This window comes from Oncorhynchus mykiss, chromosome 3 (assembly GCF_057628025.1).
Source record: "Oncorhynchus mykiss isolate SJ-2025 chromosome 3, ASM5762802v1, whole genome shotgun sequence".
NCBI classification, from domain to species: Eukaryota; Metazoa; Chordata; class Actinopteri; order Salmoniformes; family Salmonidae; genus Oncorhynchus; species Oncorhynchus mykiss.
In genome coordinates this window covers 42,930,387-42,949,705 of record NC_143024.1, presented here as the reverse complement: position 1 = coordinate 42,949,705, position 19,319 = coordinate 42,930,387, and the positions used below count along the sequence as shown (strand labels likewise).

Here is a 19,319-nt window from a genome sequence, read left to right as displayed (position 1 = left end):
CTTCTTAATGCATTTGAGCCATGGTAGGGGTGGTATACAGAAGATAGCCCTATTTGATAAAAGACCAAGTCGATTTTATGGCAAGAACAGCTCAAATAAGCAAAGAGAAATGACAGTCCATCATTCCATTAAGACATGAAGGTCAGTCAATCTGGAAAATGTAAAGAACTTTGAAAGTGAGGTCGCAAAAACCATCAAGTGCTATGATGAAACTGGCTCTCATGAGGACCGCCACAGGAAAGGAAGACCCAGAGTCTGCTGCAAAGGATAAGTTCAGCAGAGTTAACTGCACCTCAGATTGCAGCCCAAATAAATGCTTCACAGAGTTCAAGTAACAGACACATCTCAACATCAACTGTTCAGAGGAGACTGCGTGAATCAGTCGTTCATGGTCGAATTGCTGCGAAGAAACCACTACGAAAGGACACCAATAAGAAGATACTTGCTTGGACCAAGAAACACGGGCAACGGACATTAGACCGAAGGAAATCTGTCCTTTGGTCTGATGAGTATAAAATTTTGATTTTTGGTTCCAACCACCGTGTCTTTATGAGACGCAGAGTAGGTTAACGGATTATCTCTGTATGTGTGGTTCCCACCATGAAGTATGGAGGTGTGATGGTGCTTTGCTGGTGACAATGTCAGTGATTTATTTTGAATTCAAAGCACACTTGACTAGCATGGCTACCACAGCATTCTGCAGCGATACGCCATCCCATTTTGTTTACGCTTAGTGGGACTACCATTTGTTTTTCAACAGGACAATGACCCAAAACACACCTCAAGACTGTGTAAGGGCTATCTGACCAATGCGAGTGATGGAGTGCTGCATCAGATGACCTGGCATCCACAATTACCCGACCTCAACTCAGTTGACTGTTGGAAAAATATTCCTCATGAAGCTGGTTGAGAGAATGCCAAGAGTGTGCAAAGCTGTCATCGAGGAAAAGGGTGGCTATTTTGAAGAATCTCAAATTTGGTTACTACATGATTTCATATGTGTTATTTCATAGTTTTGATGTCTTCACTATTATTCTACAATGTATAACCCTAAAATGAGTCGGTGTGTCCAAAGTTTTGAATGGTACTGTATATACACACACACACAGACACACACGTTACCTTGTAGACACTTTATGGACAACTTTGAGGATCAGACAGGTGAAAGTTATTTGCCAATGATAATTCCACCCAGCCTACTGATTAAAGACAAGGGCAACAGAGATGTGCCAGGTGATGTAGTTAGTTGGTTGTTTACCTCAGAGTGCACTCTCTGGACGTGCGAGTGCAGGTTGCCCTTCTGCGAGAAGGAAGCGGGGCAAAAGGTGCAGAGGTGGGGCTTCTCTCCCGTGTGCCTCACCATATGGGTCTGCAGCACCACTTTCTGGTTGAAGGCCTTGCTACAGTGGCTGCACTTGTACGGCCGTTCGCCTGGGTGGGAGAGGAGAGAGAATAGGAGGGAGAGAGGACACAACTCAATACACCTGGGTGGTATAGATCAGTGGTTCCCAAATTGTGGGTCGGCAGAATTATTAAAGGAACTCAGTCAGGTGTTCAACTTACTTTTGAACGTTGTAATAGTAGAACGCACAAGGTGCAATTTCGAAATTGGGTATTGCATCATCAGTTTCCCTGTTGTCATGTCAGTCATTGCATACTTCAGAGAGCTATTTATAAGACATTTCAATCTCAACTAGCCAGCTAACGTGTTTTTGCCCATAGATTTTGTTGTAATGCTCGAGCTGTGAGTTCTCTGTGAGTTCTCTGGAAAATAACGCATGACCTGGAATGCGTGCTCCACAACACGTTATCGGAGTGGAACGAACCTTCCGCGGAGTTGCATTATTCTCCTGATATCCTAGCTTGCTATTATGAAAATCGAACTCAACAATGCCATTGATATTTTCCTTTTGACTTTGTCTTTCAAAAGCAGCTAAAAAAAAAAAAAGAAAATGTAAGAATGAACTACATTGCCATTGAATTATACCATGCAATTATACTGTGCATTATAGGGAAATAAGGGAAATAATGCACGCTCTAGAATGCCATTCAAGCCAATCAGAAACGAGTACTCAACAATCCCACTCATTATAAACTCGGTGGTTTGAGCCCTGAATTCTGATGGACCGTATACCACGGGTATGACAAAACATTACGTTTTACTGCTCCTAATTACATTGGTAACCAGTTTATAAAAGCAATAAGGCACCTCAGGGGTTTGTGATATATGGCCAATAAACCACGGCTAAGGGCTGTGTCCAGGCACTCCACGTTGAGTCGTGCTTAAGAACAGCCCTTAGCTGTAGCCATATACCACACCTCATCGGGCTGTATTGCTTAAGTATACCTCGTTGGTGAGGTGTAACACACGATACTCAATACACCTGGGGGGTACAAAGGGAAAGGAGAGAGAAGAAGAGGGAGAACACACCACTAAATAGACCCATTCCCAGCACACGACACACTGACGTCAAGCACAGATGCGCGCGGCAGTAAGAAATCCATCGCCATCTGTGCCCATTGAACATAGCCTAGATTTACGTTTTCATTACCTCTAAACAAAATACTTCTTGCTTTAACAGTCGCTAAGATTATATTTGGTTGTGATCTTTGCAAATTGTTTTATTTAGGATGCAGCAGTTGTTAGCTAGAATGCTAACGCTCATTGATATAGCCTGTAGCAAAAGCTAGCAAAGAGCCATTTTACTGGTTGAAGTTGAACTTAGGACACTAAAGAGGCCTTTCTACTGACTCTGGAAAAACACCAAAAGAAAGATATCCAGGATTCCTGCTCATCTGCGTGAACATGCCTTAGGCATGCTGCAAGGAGGCATGAGAACTGCAGATGTGGCCAGGGCAATAAATTGCAATGTCCGTACTGTGAGATGCCTAAGACAGCACTACAGGGAGACTGTATGGAGAGCTGATCGTTTCGCAATGGCAGACCACGTGTAACAACACCTGGACAGGATCAGTACATCCGAACATCACACCTGCAGGACAGGAATGGGATGGCAACAACAACTGCCTGAGTTACACCAGGAACACACAATCCCCCCATTAGCTCTCAGACTGTCCGCAATAGACAGAGAGGCTGGACTGAGGACTTGTAAGCCTGTTGTAAGGCAGGTCCTCACCAGACATCACCGGCAACAAAGTCGCCTATGGGCACAAACCCACCATCGCTGGACCAGACAGGACTGGCATAAAGTGCTCTTCACTGACGAGTCGCAGTTTTGTCTCACCAGGGGTGATGATCGAATTCGCATTTATCGGCGAAGGAATGGCCGTTATACCGAGGCTTGTACTCTGGAGCGGGATCGATTTGGAGGTGGGGCAGTGTGTCACAGCATCATCGGACTGAGCTTGTTGTCATTGCAGGAAATCTCAACACTGTGCGTTACAGGGAAGACATTCTCCTCCCTCATGTGGTACCCTTCCTGCAGGCTCATCCTGACATGACCCTCCAGCATGACAATGCCACCAGCCATTCTGCTTGTTCTGTGTGTGATTTCCTGCAAGACAAGAATGTCAGTGTTCTGCCATGGCCAGCAAAGAGCCCGGATCTCAATCCCATTGAGCACGTCTGGGACCTATTGAATCGAAGGGTGAGGGCTAGGGTCATTCCCCCCAGAAATGTCTGGGAACTTGCAGGTGCCTTGGTGGAAGAGTGGGGTAACATCTCACAGCAAGAACTGGCAAATCTGGTGCAGTCCATGAGGAGGCAATGCACTGCAGTACTTGTTGTTGGTGGCCACACCAGATACTGACTGTTACTTTTGATTTCGAACCCCCCCCCCTTTGTTCATGGACACATTATTCCATTTCTATTAATTCAGGTCTGTGGAACTTGTTCAGTTTATGTCTCAGTTGTTGAATCTTGTAATGTTCACACAAATATTTACACGTGCTAAGTTTGCTGAAAATAAACGCAGTTGACAGTGAGAGGACGTTTCTTTTTTTGCTGAGTTTATAATGCAGTTGATTTGCGATGACACAAACATTAATGTTAAGCAAGACATTCATACGAGCCTTAAAATCAAATTATAATCCAAAAGTACTGTGAAATGCACTCATAAGCAACATGTAAATAGAAGCTTTTTGTTGATGCCGTTCTATTAGAACTACCCCTTGTTCTGCCACCAACTTGCACTTGTCACCCTCATGTGACAATGTTTGCAAACACAGAAAGGGGTCTATATCCCATAGGAAAACCATTGCTTACATGTACATTTTAGTACCGAGATGAAGACTATTTAAGATACAGTTTGAAGAGGTAGGGTTTCAGATATTTTTGAAGGATGGGCAGGGACTCTGCTGTCCTAGCTTCAGGGTGAAGCTGGTTCCACCATTGGGGTGACAGGATAGAGAACAGCTTAGAGTGGGAGGGCCAAGACATCTGAGGAGGCAGAAAGGAGTGCTCAGGTTGGGGTGTAGGGCTTGAGCATAGCCTGAAGGTGGGGGCAGGCGGTCTGTAGCATTTTGGATAGGTTGTAGGGATTTGATGGCACAAGTGGAGGCCAACCAACAGCGAGTTGAAGTAGTCCAGACGGGAGAGGAGAGTGCCTGGATTAGGACCTGCGCCGCTTCCTGTGTGAAGAGCAGTGTCGTCTTGTCTAAGTTGAGCTTGAGGTGGTGGACCGACATCCAAGTTGAGATATCTGCCAGGCACACAGAGATGTGTGTCACCTACTGGATGTCAGGAGTGGTGAAGGAGAAAAGTGGTGTCATTCGCAAAGCAATGATTGGAGAGACTATGTGAGGATATGACGGAGCCGAGTGACTTGGTGTACAGAGATAAGAGGAGAGGGCCTAGAACCGAGCCCTGTGGGACACCAGTAATGAGAGTATGTGGTGCATGCCACAAATCCTCTCCATGTCACCTGGTAAGAGCGGCCTGCAAGGCATGATGCAAACAAAGAGTGCACAGAGCATGAGACGCCCAGCCCTGAGAGGGTGGAGAGGAGGATCTGATAGATCTATCTGCTGGCTTTGACACCGTGAACTAAGAGGATGAGAACAGAGCAGAGAGTGTCAGCTTTGGCAGTGCGGAGAGTCTCCGTGACACAGAGAAGAGCAGTCTTGGTTGAGTAACCCGTCTTGAAGCCTGACTGCTCAGGGAGATCTAAGTTTAGCTAAGCTGAGAAGCCCACAGGGACTAACCTGTCTTGCTTTAGACAATGAGGATGCAGAATCAGAGCAGAGGTGGATACTTAGATGAAGATACCGGATTTAGTTTCAGTTAGCTAACTGAAGCCTGCAGACTGAGCTTGAAGCACAATAGCTCCCCTCAGCACATCCCCTTAATGTGCTGTTTGAGATTCAGAGCACAGACCAACCATCTCCAGCACAACATTAGTCATCCATCCAGCCCACAAATTAACATTAAGATGAAGTGGCACGGAGGGGCTCTGTGAGGAAGGATAGCTGAAACTCTGAATGAACTCAGAGGAGTCTGGGCTTAATGTGCACTTATCTCAGGTGATATGTCTGAAAGGAAATCAGTAGGTGTATTAGGAGGAATGGCAACTTTTGAAAATGTTACGTTTATTTCAAATCAAATCTAACAATTCCCCAACAACTACCTAATACACACAAATCTAAAGGGAGGAATAAGGATATGTACATATAAATATATGGATGAGGGGCATAGGGATGGTGCAATAGACGGTATAAGGTACAGTCTATACATATGAGATGAGTAATGTAAGATACAGTGGAGCAAAAATCTATTTAGTCAGCCACCAATTGTGCAAGTTCTCCCACTGAGAGAGGCCTGTAATTTTCATCATAGGTACACTTCAACGATGACAGACAAAATGAGAAAAAAATATCCAGAAAATCACATTGTAGGATTTTTAATGAATGTATTTGCAAATTATTGTGGAAAATAAGTATTTGGTCAGTAACAAAAGTTTATCTCAATACTTTGTTATATACCCTTTGTTGGCAATGACAGAGGTCACACGTTTTCTGTAAGTCTTCACAAGGTTTTCACACACTGTTGCTGGTATTTTGGCCCATTCCTCCATGCAGATCTCCTCTAGAGCAGTGATGTTTTGGGGTTGTGATCAGGCAGTGATCGCCCCATGACTGTGTGGGTGGACCATTTCAGTTTGTTTGATGTGTAAGCCGAGGAACTTGAACGTTCCACCTCCACTACTGTCCCTTCGATGTGGATAGGGGGTGCTCCCTCTGCTGTTTCCTGAAGTCCACAATCATCTCCTTGTTGTTGATGTTGAGTGAAAGGTTGTTTTCCAGACACCACACTCTGAGTGCTCTCACCTCCTCCCTGCAGGCTGTCTTGTTGATGTTGGTAATCAAGCCCCCTACTGTGGTGTCATCTGCAAACTTGATGATTGAGTTTGAGGCATGCATGGCCACGCAGTCATGGGTGAACAGGGAGTAAAGGAGGGGGTTGAGCACGCACCCTTGTGGGGTGGGGCCCCAGAGTTGAGGGTCAGCGAAGTGGAGATGTTGTTTCCTACCTTCACCACCTGGGGGGCGGCCCGTCAGAATGTCCAGGACCCAATTGCACAGGGCGGGGTTGAGACCCAGGGCCTCCAGCTTAATGATGAGCTTGGAGGGTACCATGGTGTTGAATGCTGGGCATTAGACAATGAACAGCATTCTTACATAAGTATTCCTCTTTCCCAGATGGGATAGGGCAGTGTGCAGGCGATTGCATCAATATTTGGACCTGTTGGGGCGGTATGCAAACTGATGTGGGTCTAGGGTGGCAGGTAAGGTGGAGGTGATATGATCCTTGACTAGTCTCTCAAAGCACTTCATGATGACAGAAGTCAGTGATACGGGGCAGTAGTCATTCAGTTCAGTTACCTTTGCCTTCTTGGGTACAAGAAGGCCGTCTGGGCGTCTGGGCCAACAGCTCTGTGAGGGTTAACACGTTTAAAATGTATTACGTCGGCCACAGAGAAGGAGGGGGGGGTGGGCGGTCCATGTTAGTGGGCTGTGATGGTGGTGCTGTATTATCCTGAAAGCGGGCAAAGAAGGTGTTTAGTTTGTCTGGAAGCGAGACGTTGGTGTCCGAATTGTGTCTGGTTTTCTTTTTGTAGTCTGTGATTTCCTGTAGAACCTGCCACATACATCTTGTGTCTGAGCCGTTGAACTGCTACTCCACTTTGTCCCTACACTGACATTTCGCTTGTTTGATTGCCTTGCGGAGGGAATAACTACACTGTTTATATATTCGGACATATTCCCAGTCCTCTTTCCATGGTTAAATGCGGTGGTTTGTGATTTCAGTTTTGCGCGAATGCCGCCATCCATCCACAGTTTCTGTTTAGGGTAGGTTTTAATAGTCACAGGGGGTACAACATCTCCAATGCACTTCCTTATAAACTCACTCATCGAGTCAGCGTATAGATCGATGTTATTATCTGAGGCTGCCAGGAACATTTCCCAGTCCGTGTGATCAAAGCAATCTTGAAGTGTGGATTCCGATTGGTCAGACCAGCGTTGAATGGTTATAGTCACAGGTACAAGCTGTTTGAGTTTCTGCCGTACGAGTGCTGCAATCAATATGCTGTATAGAATTTAGGTAGCCTTGTTCTCAAATTTGCTTTGCTAAAATCCCCAGCTACAATAAACGCAGCCTCCAGTTTACATAGAGTCCAGTGAAGTTCCTTGAGGGCTGTCGTAGTGTCTGCTTGAGGGGGTATATACACAGCTGTGACGATAACTAATGAGAATTCTCTTGGGAGATAATATAGCCGGCATTTGATTGTAAGGAATTCTAGGTCGGGTGAGCAGAAGGACTTGAGTTCCTGTATGTTGTTACGATTACACCATGAGTCGTTAATCATGAAGCATACAGCCTCACCCATCTTCTTCCCAGAGAGGTGTTTATCACCTTCTTAGCATCATACGTGTGTGTGTGTGTGGGGGGGGGGGGGGGTGCATGTCAACACAGCTGTCAGTAGCTGTGTATGACGCTGTGGGTTTAAACAGGGTCACTCTCCTCACCACTGGCAAGATACTTTTGTATATATTCAGTAGTGTATGTGGACACCCCTTCAAATGATTGGATTTGGCAATTTCAGCCACAGCCGTTGATGACAGATGTGTAAAATCGAGTACACAGCCATGCAATCTCCAAAGACAAACATTGGTATCAGCATGGCCTTACTGAAGAGCTCAATGACTTTCAATGTATCACTGTCATAGGATGTCACCTTAACGACAAGTCAGTTTGTCAAATTTCTGCTCTGCTAAAGCTGCCCCAGTCAACTGGAAGTGCTGTTATTGTGAAGAGGAAACTCATCATCGTTCCTCATCAAACTGCCTCTAGAATCAATGTCAGCACAAGAACTGTCCGTCGGGAGCTTCATGAAATGGGTTTCCATGGCCGAGCAGCTGCACACAAACCTGAGATCACCATGCGCAATGCCAAGCATCGGCTGGAGTGGTGTAAAACTCGCCGCCATTGGACTCTGGAGCAGTGGAAACACGTTCTCTGGAGTGATGAATCATGCGTCATTATCTGGCATCCGACAGACAAATCTGGTTTTGGCGGATGCCAGGAGAACGCTGCCTGCCCCAATGCATAGTGCCAACTGTAAAGTTTGGTGGAGGAGGAATATCGGACTGGGGCTGTTTTTCATGGTTCAGGCTAAGCCCGTTAGTTCCAGTGAAGGGGAATCTCAACGTTACAGCATACAATGACAGTCTAGATGATTCTGTACTTCCAACTTCGTGGCAATGCCCCTATGCACGTAGCGTATGACTATTATATTTTAGTGGATGTTTTGGGAGATTTTTTTTAAAGGCTATATGCCATATCTATTTCAACACATTTTACAAGGGGGAAATGTAGAAACATGTATGGGACAACTGTATGGCCCTGTTGTATTTCTCAGGGCAAATGTAGCTTTTGCTTCCTGTGTATTAACTAGGTTGGTGGCACCTTAATTGGGGAGAACGGGCTCGTAATAACAACTGGAGCGGATTGCTATAAAATACATAAAACACAGGGTCTCCAGGTGTTTGATGCCATTCCATTCACTCCGTTCCAGTCACTATTATGAGCCGTCCTCCCTTCAGCAGCCTCCTGTGACAGAATCCTTAGTAGGTGCAACAGTGAAAAAGGAGTCCTTGTTGATGAGAGACAAGGATTATTCCCAATCATGGTGGAGACCCCTGGTGTCCAACAGTGATACAGCACACTGACTGGGCCTAGGGCTGAAGTGGCCATTATTTAATCTCATGCTCTCCAATTAATTTGCTTTCTGAAGTTACCAACTCCAAATCTGAGTCTTCGGTCGTGTTCATTAGGCATGAAATGGAAGAAAACATACAAACAGGGAAGGACTCATTTTCAGTTGCAAAATGTTTTTCAATGTTTTTCAATGTTTTCTGATGCGTACCATAATGAACATGACCCAGCTGTCTTTTGCTTACCTGTGTGTATTCGTGTGTGTCGAACGAGCTGGCTGGGCTTTTTAAACGTCTTGCCACAATGCTGACAGCTGTTGGTAAATCCACTGCGATCAATATTCTTCTTGTAGTTTCTGGAATTCGAGCTGAGTGGCCTGACGGAAAAAAACAAGTGCAGAGAAACAGAAATCAACGCAATGTGGAAACAGTCTTTGGGTCAGGTTGTTCTTTTGAAACACAATTGAACTGCTGGTCCTCCAAACGAAAAATAGGAAACAGAAAGACACAGGGAGATAAGAGACACCCAGTACACTTAGTAATGTGTTGCTAAACAAGCACTTTAGACAACAGTATCAATAAACCTGAGCTCTGTGCTACTGTCCCCTCGCTCTCTAACCTCATCTTGATGTGGGTCTTGGTGTGTTCCTTGAGCTGGCCCGCCATCTTGAACTCCTTGCTGCAGGTCTTGCAGGTGTACACCTTGGCCCCAGACAGCTCTTTGCGGTGCTCCTCCAGATGCAGCATGAGCTGACTGTGGAGAATGAACTCGTCGCCACACTCTGTACAGATCAGATTCTAGAGGAGGAGAGGGGGAAAGAACAGAGAGGCGGAGAAAGAGACGAGAAGATGAGGTCACAGACAAGAGGAGGAGGACAGAGAAGGACCTCAATTCAGAAGACATGCATGCCCTTTAGAAAGCTGTCACCTATATAAATTATATGTATTATTATTATTATTATTATTATTATTATGAGGATGGTAGTGACCTGATGTGAAAAAGTCCACAGATATTTAGCAATTAACTGAATAAATAAGATAATTAAATGACATTTTAACCTTCGATAAACCATATTTCACAGCAGATAGAAGACAATCACATTTTTTTTAATTACATGTTTGAATGAGTTCAATCATATTTTTTTATTTTACCTTTATTTAACTAGGCAAGTCAGTTAAGAACAAATTCTTATTTACAATGACGAGGAACAGCCTTGTTCAAGGGCAGAACGACAGCTCGGGGATTCGATCCAGCAACCTTTCGGTTACTGGCCCAATGCTCTAACCACTAGGCTACCTGTCGCCCCATATCACTGATTGACTGACCTCCTCCTTCTCATGCAGCATGATATGGGACTTGAGACTGGCCACGCGGGAGAACTTCTTGTGGCACACCGGGCAGGTGGGGTTGGAGGTGGCGTGTGTGGACTTGTGGAGCGTGAGGTTGAACTCCACGTTAAACGTCTGGGCACACTGGTCGCACCGGTGAGGCTGGAAGGGAGAAAAGACAGTGAGTAAGTAAGTGAGTGTACACAAGGGAGTGACTGTGTGGGCTGCGGGTAGCCTAGTGGCCAGTTGGTCTGCGTGGCTGAAGGTCTTATTTCCTGGGTATATTTTCTAATATATTTATTTCTTCAATAACTCTTGTCAGTTGCATTTGCTCTCTAGTGGCACTACATTTCCCTCATACATGGGGCTATTTGTCTTAAGAGGATGTTACCTCTGTCTGTCTGACTGTTTGCTCACTGGCCTGCAAAGAGGCTCTCTCACTCTTGATGGCTGAATAATGAATAGTAAACACAAACTTAAATCTACTCGTGCTGTATCTCTGTGGACAAGCTACAACTGTTGTCTGAGGACAACTCTTCCGTGTGTCGGGCAGAAACATCAGTAAAAGGACTAGGCCTATATGCTGGTACTTTTTGGGGGGGTTCTGCACCTTCATCAACAATGGATGTAACGTATATCTAGTGTTTTCACATCCGGCACACCATTCATACATACACAAAATCAATCATGTGAATGAAGTACATTTCTATCCATATCAAATGAGATCATTATGGTAGGTCTGTACTAGCCTGGTCCCAGATGGGTTTATGCTTTTGCTTACTCCATTGTCAAGCTAAACATTGGCATGACAATTCCATAAGGCGTTGGCAAAAGAGCAGAAAGAGACCGGCACCCAGGCTAGGTCTGTCCAGCCTATGTTGTGTCAAACGGCCTCGTCTGGCCCTTTGCACGATGCTTGCCTTGTCGTTGGCCTCATGGTCGCGCTGGTGCCTCTGTAGCTGGCTCTCAGTAGTGAAGCTCTGGGAGCAGACGGTGCACTTGTTGTCCTTGGAATCTCCATGGCTGTAGTCCTGCTTGGCTCCAGATATACCCTCTGTTGACAGAAAGAGAGGGAGACAAAGACATTATAATTACCATCATATTACCATGGTGCTCATAATTAGGTTACTTAAACGGTATCTGCAATTTCCCTAATGCTTTGGTCCACCAGCCTATTTCCCAGCAGATTCAAGACCGTAAAATATTAGGTTTAGGGTTTGCAGGGTTCTCCCCAGGATTTGTTTTAACAGTGTGATGCTACTAAGTCTGGCAATGGGAGGCCCGGAGTGTGTGTGTGTGTGTGTGGGGGGGGGGGGGGGCAGCATTTGAACATCTGCAACTGCCATTTCATGTGATCTAGAGAAAATAATGGCCTTATATGACAACACAGTTTTAAAATATATATATAAATAGTGGTGCAGCCAGTCCACAAGGTGGCACAGCGCATCTTACATTAGTTGGGGAAAACCCTGGGTTTGTATGCATTTTTCAGTCTGATTGATGTGTGGAAAGGAGATATTTAGAACTAAACAAATCCAAATAACAAGCAGCCAAGCAATGGAATAGCCCTAATAAATCACATGTTATTGTAATTTTCATATTTAAACTAAAAAGAAGGTTAAGACACAGAGACAGATCATTCACTAATATGTTTTGGCCTATTATGCTAGCCTTTATCTGGTAGCCAAATCAGGTAATGGGCAGGCCTACATGGGGTAACAGATACGAGCCTGTCCCAAATCACTACAAACCCCTTCCCCTTGGTACTAGCCTAATCTTGCAATGTTTGCAAATCTGAAAGGTCTGGATAGGTAGCCTACGCAGTACAGTGGTGATGCTACCACCATATTGATACCTACTTTTTATGACAACTGTTGCAATCTCATAATTGCACTTCACTTGGTCATATTGTACATATGTAAAGGCCTGTATATTTTCTGGAACTACTACATGTGCCCAGCTCATTGATAGAAAATTAGAGGTACACAAGTTGTTTTTGAAATATGTCACTGTAATTATATCCACAGCCATTGCGCATGTTGCGTGTAATGGTCAAATGTGCAGGTCATATGTCATGGTGGTAGTAGGCTACAACATCACGTGACTCCAAGTTTACTGTGACATGTTTGCGCATAGAAGAGTTTCCACCGCAATTGACCTAAGAAATATCCCTCCTTGTCTAACATATTTTGTTTTTGAACCATTTCATGTGTCTGAAGGTACAAACTCTTCCTTCCTGGCATGCCCGGAGAGCAAATCAAGTGCACTATAGGCCCAACGCTGACCAATTGGATGGCTAAGATTACAGTATCTGCAGTAACATTGCAGGCGTAAAAGTAAGCTACAGAAAAGTCAATACTGTGAGATTTTAAAAACTTTTAAAGCCATTACTAGAGACTGTCAACAAATACATCAAAGAGCTTTATGAGTGAGTCCTTGTTTTTACTCCGCACTGTCAAAAACTTTTATTCAACACTTTTATAAGCCATAAATTAACAGTTCTTTCTGAATGTCCTATCCAGAACCGATTACAGTTGAGGAAGAGTCCTCCCTTCTTTAACTGAACACATGTCCACTGACCATCTCCCCAAGCCCCAGCAACCTGTAGGTGCTGTAGGTTCTTCCTACTTCCACTCGCGCTACAACCAACACTGAGTTGTAATGAGTAGGAAATTGTATCAATAGGCTTGCATTATTATTAGCAGCTTGGGTCTTTAATTATTTTTCTATATCGAGGAATATTTCACTTTCTACGTTCATAGGAGTAACATGAATTTGTGCATGAAGCAGAAATAATGCGGTGCGACTCTAGTCTCACCATCATCTAGAAGACTGTCACTTTTTGGTCAGTGTCAGGGGTGGAAAGGGAGTTTATTTTTTATTTTTTTTTATTTTACCTTTATTTAACCAGGCAAGTCAGTTAAGAACAAATTCTTATTTTCAATGACGGCCTGGGAACAGTGGGTTAACTGCCTGTTCAGGGGCAGAACGACAGATTTGTACCTTGTCAGCTCGGGGGTTTGAACTCGCAACCTTCCGGTTACTAGTCCAACGCTCTAACCACTAGGCTACCCTGCCGCCCCAATATCAGGGACATTGAGAGGCAGACCCTCAGTCTGCCCTCTCTCTCCACTGAGACTGGCCAGATGCAGGCACCATCAGCCCAGTACAATAGAAAGCAAATTATTTAAATGTATGCTCACTCAGCTGTACCTCAGAAGTAATACAACAACTGACCCTTACTGGTGTGATCCTATAGCTTATCTTATATATATATATATATATTTTTTTTCTTAATGGTCCAAACGATGCATTGGCAGGGCAATTTAAGCAATGCAGTGATAATGTATTGGGCCTATAGGCTAGTACAAACCTGCACAAACCTCATTGCTACAGTACTGTTTTTAATAGGCTAATGTTGCATAGGCTTGCTTTTTTAAGTCATGTTCAGTGGTAGAGTGGTAGATCTCGCCTTGCATTTCGACTCAGAAAAGATTGGTGACCAAATGCACTAAACAAACCCACTGAATATTCCTGGGGTGTAATCATCACAACATTTGAACAAAAACTAGCATTTCTATTGGACCGGATCAGCAAATAGGGATGGACCTACCTGAATCTGACCAATAGAAACGCTAGTGTTCTAGTAGTAATGCTTACACACCTGATGGCCTAGCTGGTAGAACATACTTTACGCTAGCTAGTTCCTTGGACGAGTTAGTAGGCTGTCATAAAACTAAACGTGGAAAAAATATCTGATACTATAGCTAGCTCGTCTAACTAACGTTACTACTCTTACGAAACCAGCTAGCTAACTACCAGTTGACTTAATTCTGGCATAGGGATATTCTTCGTTTTTTTTTTTTTTTTTTTTTTACAGCTGTATCTCGCTGGCAACGCGCTAGTTAGCAATAGGATGGCAACTAACTTTAATTTAGCCACATGCATAAAACCCATTCTCTTCTGATCACTCATCCTGAGTTGGATGCTAACTAGCTAAACTAATGTTAGTTAACTAGGGTTAACAGTAATAATTATAACTCGCTGATGTGGCAATCGAGCTGCAGCGAACTGAGACCGGATGGTGAAACACTCCACTTTCTTGATGGTTTGGCTAGCCGAGTGACATCTAGCTAGTGGTCTCCTCGCACACAAAAAATAAAAACAAAGGCTAGCCTGTTACCCAACTGCCTAGCACCAACATGCTAACACACGAGTCAGAAAAACACACCGAACTAACGTTACTTAACCAAATTCTCTATATTTGAACTGACTCTACGGGAACTACTGCCTCACTGAAGTGTAAATTAGACTGAATCTGGATAAGTAGAGCCACCGAAATGTTATTAATATCATTCCGCCTCAATCACTACTTTACAGTACAAAGCCATGGACACCCGGAATACTATATCCGGGGACTATATACACTATACTCAAGTGAGTTTATCTCAGCTACGCAGCAGCTTGTCCATTCATTACGAACTTGTGTAAACAGCATGGTTGCTGCCTTTTTTTATTCGTGATATTTTGGACTGATTACCTGTTCCGTCGTTGGTTTTATCCCTCAGTTTGCGAGGCCGGCCCCGCGGCATAGTTCCAGGTTTCAGGGCGGGTGTACTGTGAACGATTTGGGTTTCAAAATGGCAACTGCCTCACCACGAGCACTTCGCGAACACACAAACTCTTCAGTGCGGTAGTAGTGCACGTCTAGCTAAACTACTTGTTGTGAGGCTCCGATGCATGGAGGAGGGAGACATCTAGCGTATATGGATATGCATTGTCTCAAAATAATAATCAATAATCATATCCTGCGTGTGAGTCAACTTTTTAATGCAGAAGGCTTGTTACTCAATTATGAGTAATTTTAAAAAATCTCCTTACAATATCCCGGCTACACCTACAGAGTTCGCCATAGTCTTTGATGCTATTCCATCTGGAACTCTCATGTTGTTTAGAGGTGTAGCCAGACCTCTTCTTCTTGACCTACCCTCGCTTAATCCAGTTGACTCTCCAATAGGGAAAATATGTTTCTCTTTGCTCCCTCAGAAGAACAGATCTATATGTGCTTTATTTCAAAGGGACATTGTATCCATTCCTTATGTCACAAGTTGCTGGAGTACATTGGTCACTAATATATGTTGGAAAAAAGTTGGGTTATTACCACACAAATATTTGCTTGTTAACAAGGTCAAAGAGGTCTCTTTCAGAATGATCCATAAGTATTACCCTGCGAATCGTTACCTGAAGAAACTCAAAAAAAGACATTAACATTGATTGTACTTTTTGTGTTGAGCATCCAGAAATAGTTTCGCATTTATTTTGGCATTGTCTACATGTAAAACAATTATGGAAAGATATTCATAGTTTTATAATTGTTAATATTCTTGATGACTTTTGTTATGGGAGAATGTGCTGCTCGGTTTCCTTTACTATGATAAAGAAAAACAATTTTACCTCAATCTAATTGTGCTAATGGCAAAATGTCATATTCATGAATGTAAATTCACTAATAAAAAACACTTCCGTGTTTTCTATAAGGAATTCGAGCAGTACATTAAGACCATTCTACATTATTCTAATAGGAAAGCTGTTAAAACAATCAATATGGTTGTTTCTTTTAAGGTCTTTGTATAATCTGTAATTTGGTGTACCCTCTAGCATATGTTATCATTGTCTATTTGTGTACTTCTTGCATGTATACAGACAAAAAAATAATTATAAGAATAACGATAAAAAAAATTAAAAACACTGTAAAAGGAAAGGGGAAAGTCGTCGATCACCTGACACCATTCAAATCAAAATCAAATTGTATTCGTCACATGCAACTGGTGTATACTTTTAAAAGAAAAAAAATAATAGTCTATTTTTTTTTTCCATGTCCAATGACCGCATATAATTAGGCACTTTTATAAAGTAGGCACAATTCCTATTCAAAATCATGCAAGAAAAAGCAAGGATATGCTGGGGGGAAAGCAACATTGAAGCATTATTACATGTACTAAGATGTATTATCTTCCTGTAGGCTAATGTGGTCTAGGCCTACCTGTTCCTGTGCCATGATTATGGCAATGGACATGTTATCCTCATAGGATTGTGGACTACATAGTTTCCGTGATGCAGTGCATGTAAACTCAATTCAATTTTATGTGGAATGTGAGCTTTAGAACTAAAATGCATAGCCTATATCTCTAAACCCTGTTCACTGCATATACTGTATATAAAACACTGATATGCATCACTGACTGTACCCTAACTTGTGATGCAAAGATTTACCAAATATGATTGTTGTCACGTTCTGACCTTAGTTCCTTTGTTTTGTCTTTGTTTTAGAATGGTCAGGGTGTGAGTTGGGGTGGGCAGTCTATGTTTGTTTGTCTATGTTGTATTTTGCGTTTGGCCTGGTATGGTTCTCAATCAGAGGCAGGTGTCGTTAGTTGTCTCTGATTGAGAATCATACTTATGTAGCCTTTTCCCACCAGTGTTTCGTGGGTGATTGTTTTCTGTGTCTGTATGTTCCACACGGAACTGTTTCGGTTTTCGTTTGTCTTTCAATTTCTTATTTTGTATTTTCGTGTTCAGTGATTTTCTTAATTAAAACATGACGAACACGTACCACGCTGCATATTGGTCCGATCTCTCATACTCCTCGTCAGAGGAGGACGAATCCCGTTATAATTGTGACCTTTCATGTATATAACGCTATAAATTCGATCTGCTCTGATAACAGAGTGACAGATTCACTTTATCAAGCATGTCTCAGATAAACATATGGTCCTGCACATAAACTATTTGTCTTATCCTGGCATAGGTCTCATAGGTCTACTCTAAAATCTGTATGGCAAGTCTATCACTGAACAGAGGGAGGGAATCATCCCAACAGGCAGCATCACTACGCAGATGTTTGGGATCCTACCAACAGCCACTGTCCCTGTTCAGAGGGAAGCGATCCTTCCAGCAGCCAGCGTTGTCACTGCACAGAGGGAGGAGATCATCCCAACTGACAGCATCACTCCACAGAGGGAGACAGGCAACAAGCATCACTGTGCATAGTCCCTGTTAAGGAGGGGATTCTCCCAACAGGCATTGTCCTTGGTCAGAGGGAGAGGATCCTCCCAGCAGCCAGTATTCCTGTGCCGAGGGAGGGGATCCTCCAAACATGCATCAACCCTGCGAAGAGGGAGGGGATCCTCCTAACTGGCAGCATCACTGCACAGAGGGAGGAGAGTCTCCCAGCAGCCAGCGTCCCCTGCGAAGAGGGAGGGGATCCCTTCAACAGGCATCATAAATCCACCACCTCCCATCATCACCATGGTATGACCAGCGTGTGATGCTGGAATGAATACTCCACATGGAGATTTCTATTCCAGGAGAAAAGGTAGTTTAATCTTGAGCTAACAGGCATTTTGCACTGTTTTGCTATGGCTGTATTCAAATCAAATTGTATTGGACTCAAACACATGGTTAGCAGATGTTATTGCGAGTGCAGCAAAATGCTTTTGCATCTAGTTCCGACAGTGCAGAAATATCTGCAAATCTAAGTAAAGGAATGGAATAAGAATATATACATACAGTGCCTTGCGAAAGTATTTGGCCCCCTTGAACTAATTTTGCACGCCCAATTTTTCAGTTTTTGATTTGTTAAAAAAGTTTGAAATATCCAATAAATGTCGTTCCACTTCATGATTGTGTCCAACTTGTTGTTGATTCTTCACAAAAAAATACAGTTTTATATCTTTATGTTTGAAGCCTGAAATGTGGCAAAAGGTCGCAAAGTTCAAGTGGGCCGAATACTTTCGCAAGGCACTGTATAAATATATGGATGAGCAATAGGCAAGATGCAATAGATGGTATAAAATATAGTATATACATATGAGATGAGTAATGCAAGATACGCAGACATTATTAAAGTGCCATTATAAAGTGATCCATTTATTGAAGTGGCCAATGATGTTAAGTCTGTATGTAGGCAGCAACCTCTCGGTGTTAGTGATAGCTGTTTAACAGTCTGATGGCCTTGAGATAGAATCTGTTTTTCAGTCTCTCGGTCCGTGCTTTGATGCACCTGTACTGACCTCGCCTTCTGGATGGTAATGAGATGAACAGGCAGTGGCTCGGCTGGTTGTTGGCCTTGTTCTTTTTGGCCTTTCTGTGACATCGGGTGCCTTAGGTCTCCTGGAGGGCAGGTAGTTTGCCCCCGGTGATGTGTTGTGCAGACTGCACCACCCTCTGGAGAGCCTTACGGTTGTGGGCGGTGCAGTTGCCGTACCAGGCGGTGATGCAGTCCGACAGGATGCTCTCAATTGTGCATCAGTAAAGGTTTGTGAGGGTTTTAGGTGACAAGCCACATTTCTTCAGCCTCCTGAGGTTGAAGAGGCGCTGTTGCGCCTTCTTCACCACACTGTCTGTGTGCACCATTTCAGTTTGTCCGTGATGTGTATGCCGAGGAACTTAAAACTTTCCACCTTCTCCAGTGATGTCCCGTCGATGTGGATAGGGGGTGCTCCCTCTGCTGTTTCCTATAGTCCACGATCATCTCCTTTGTTTTGTTGATGTTGAGTGAGAGGTTTTTTGCTGACACCACACTCTGAGTGCCCTCACCTCCTCCCTGTAGGCTGTCTTGTCGTTTTTGGTACTTAAGCCTACTACTGTTGTCATCCACAAACTTGAAGATTGAGTTGGAGGGCTGCATGGCCACGCAGTAATGGTTGAACAGGGAGCACAGGAGGGGGTTGAGCACGCACCGTTGTGGGGCCCGAGGGTTGAGGATCAGCAAAGTGGAGATGTTTTTTCCTATCTTCACCACCTGGGGGCGGCCC

At 43.8% G+C, this 19,319-nt stretch overlaps 1 protein-coding gene and 1 long non-coding RNA gene across 2 annotated transcripts in view; one reads left to right on the top strand and one right to left on the bottom strand.

Moving 5' to 3' along the window:
* LOC110518348 (zinc finger protein 236) overlaps nucleotides 1-15,246 on the bottom strand; it is a 91,763-nt gene extending 76,517 nt beyond the window's left edge. Inside the window, exons 1-6 of the mRNA XM_036973839.2 lie at nucleotides 15,044-15,246; nucleotides 11,424-11,557; nucleotides 10,501-10,665; nucleotides 9,794-9,972; nucleotides 9,421-9,551; nucleotides 1,259-1,431 (exon numbers count right to left, since the gene is read on the bottom strand). Of these exons, the coding sequence (XP_036829734.2) occupies nucleotides 1,259-1,431; nucleotides 9,421-9,551; nucleotides 9,794-9,972; nucleotides 10,501-10,665; nucleotides 11,424-11,557; nucleotides 15,044-15,095 (834 nt within the window). The 5' untranslated portion in view covers nucleotides 15,096-15,246. The remainder of the gene's footprint in view (nucleotides 1-1,258; nucleotides 1,432-9,420; nucleotides 9,552-9,793; nucleotides 9,973-10,500; nucleotides 10,666-11,423; nucleotides 11,558-15,043) is intronic.
* LOC149984550 (uncharacterized) overlaps nucleotides 1-16,554 on the top strand; it is a 220,238-nt gene extending 203,684 nt beyond the window's left edge. The window contains exon 3 of the long non-coding RNA XR_016494630.1: nucleotides 16,541-16,554. This is a non-coding gene — a long non-coding RNA (uncharacterized LOC149984550). The remainder of the gene's footprint in view (nucleotides 1-16,540) is intronic.
* The last annotated feature ends 2,765 nt before the right edge of the window (nucleotides 16,555-19,319 follow it).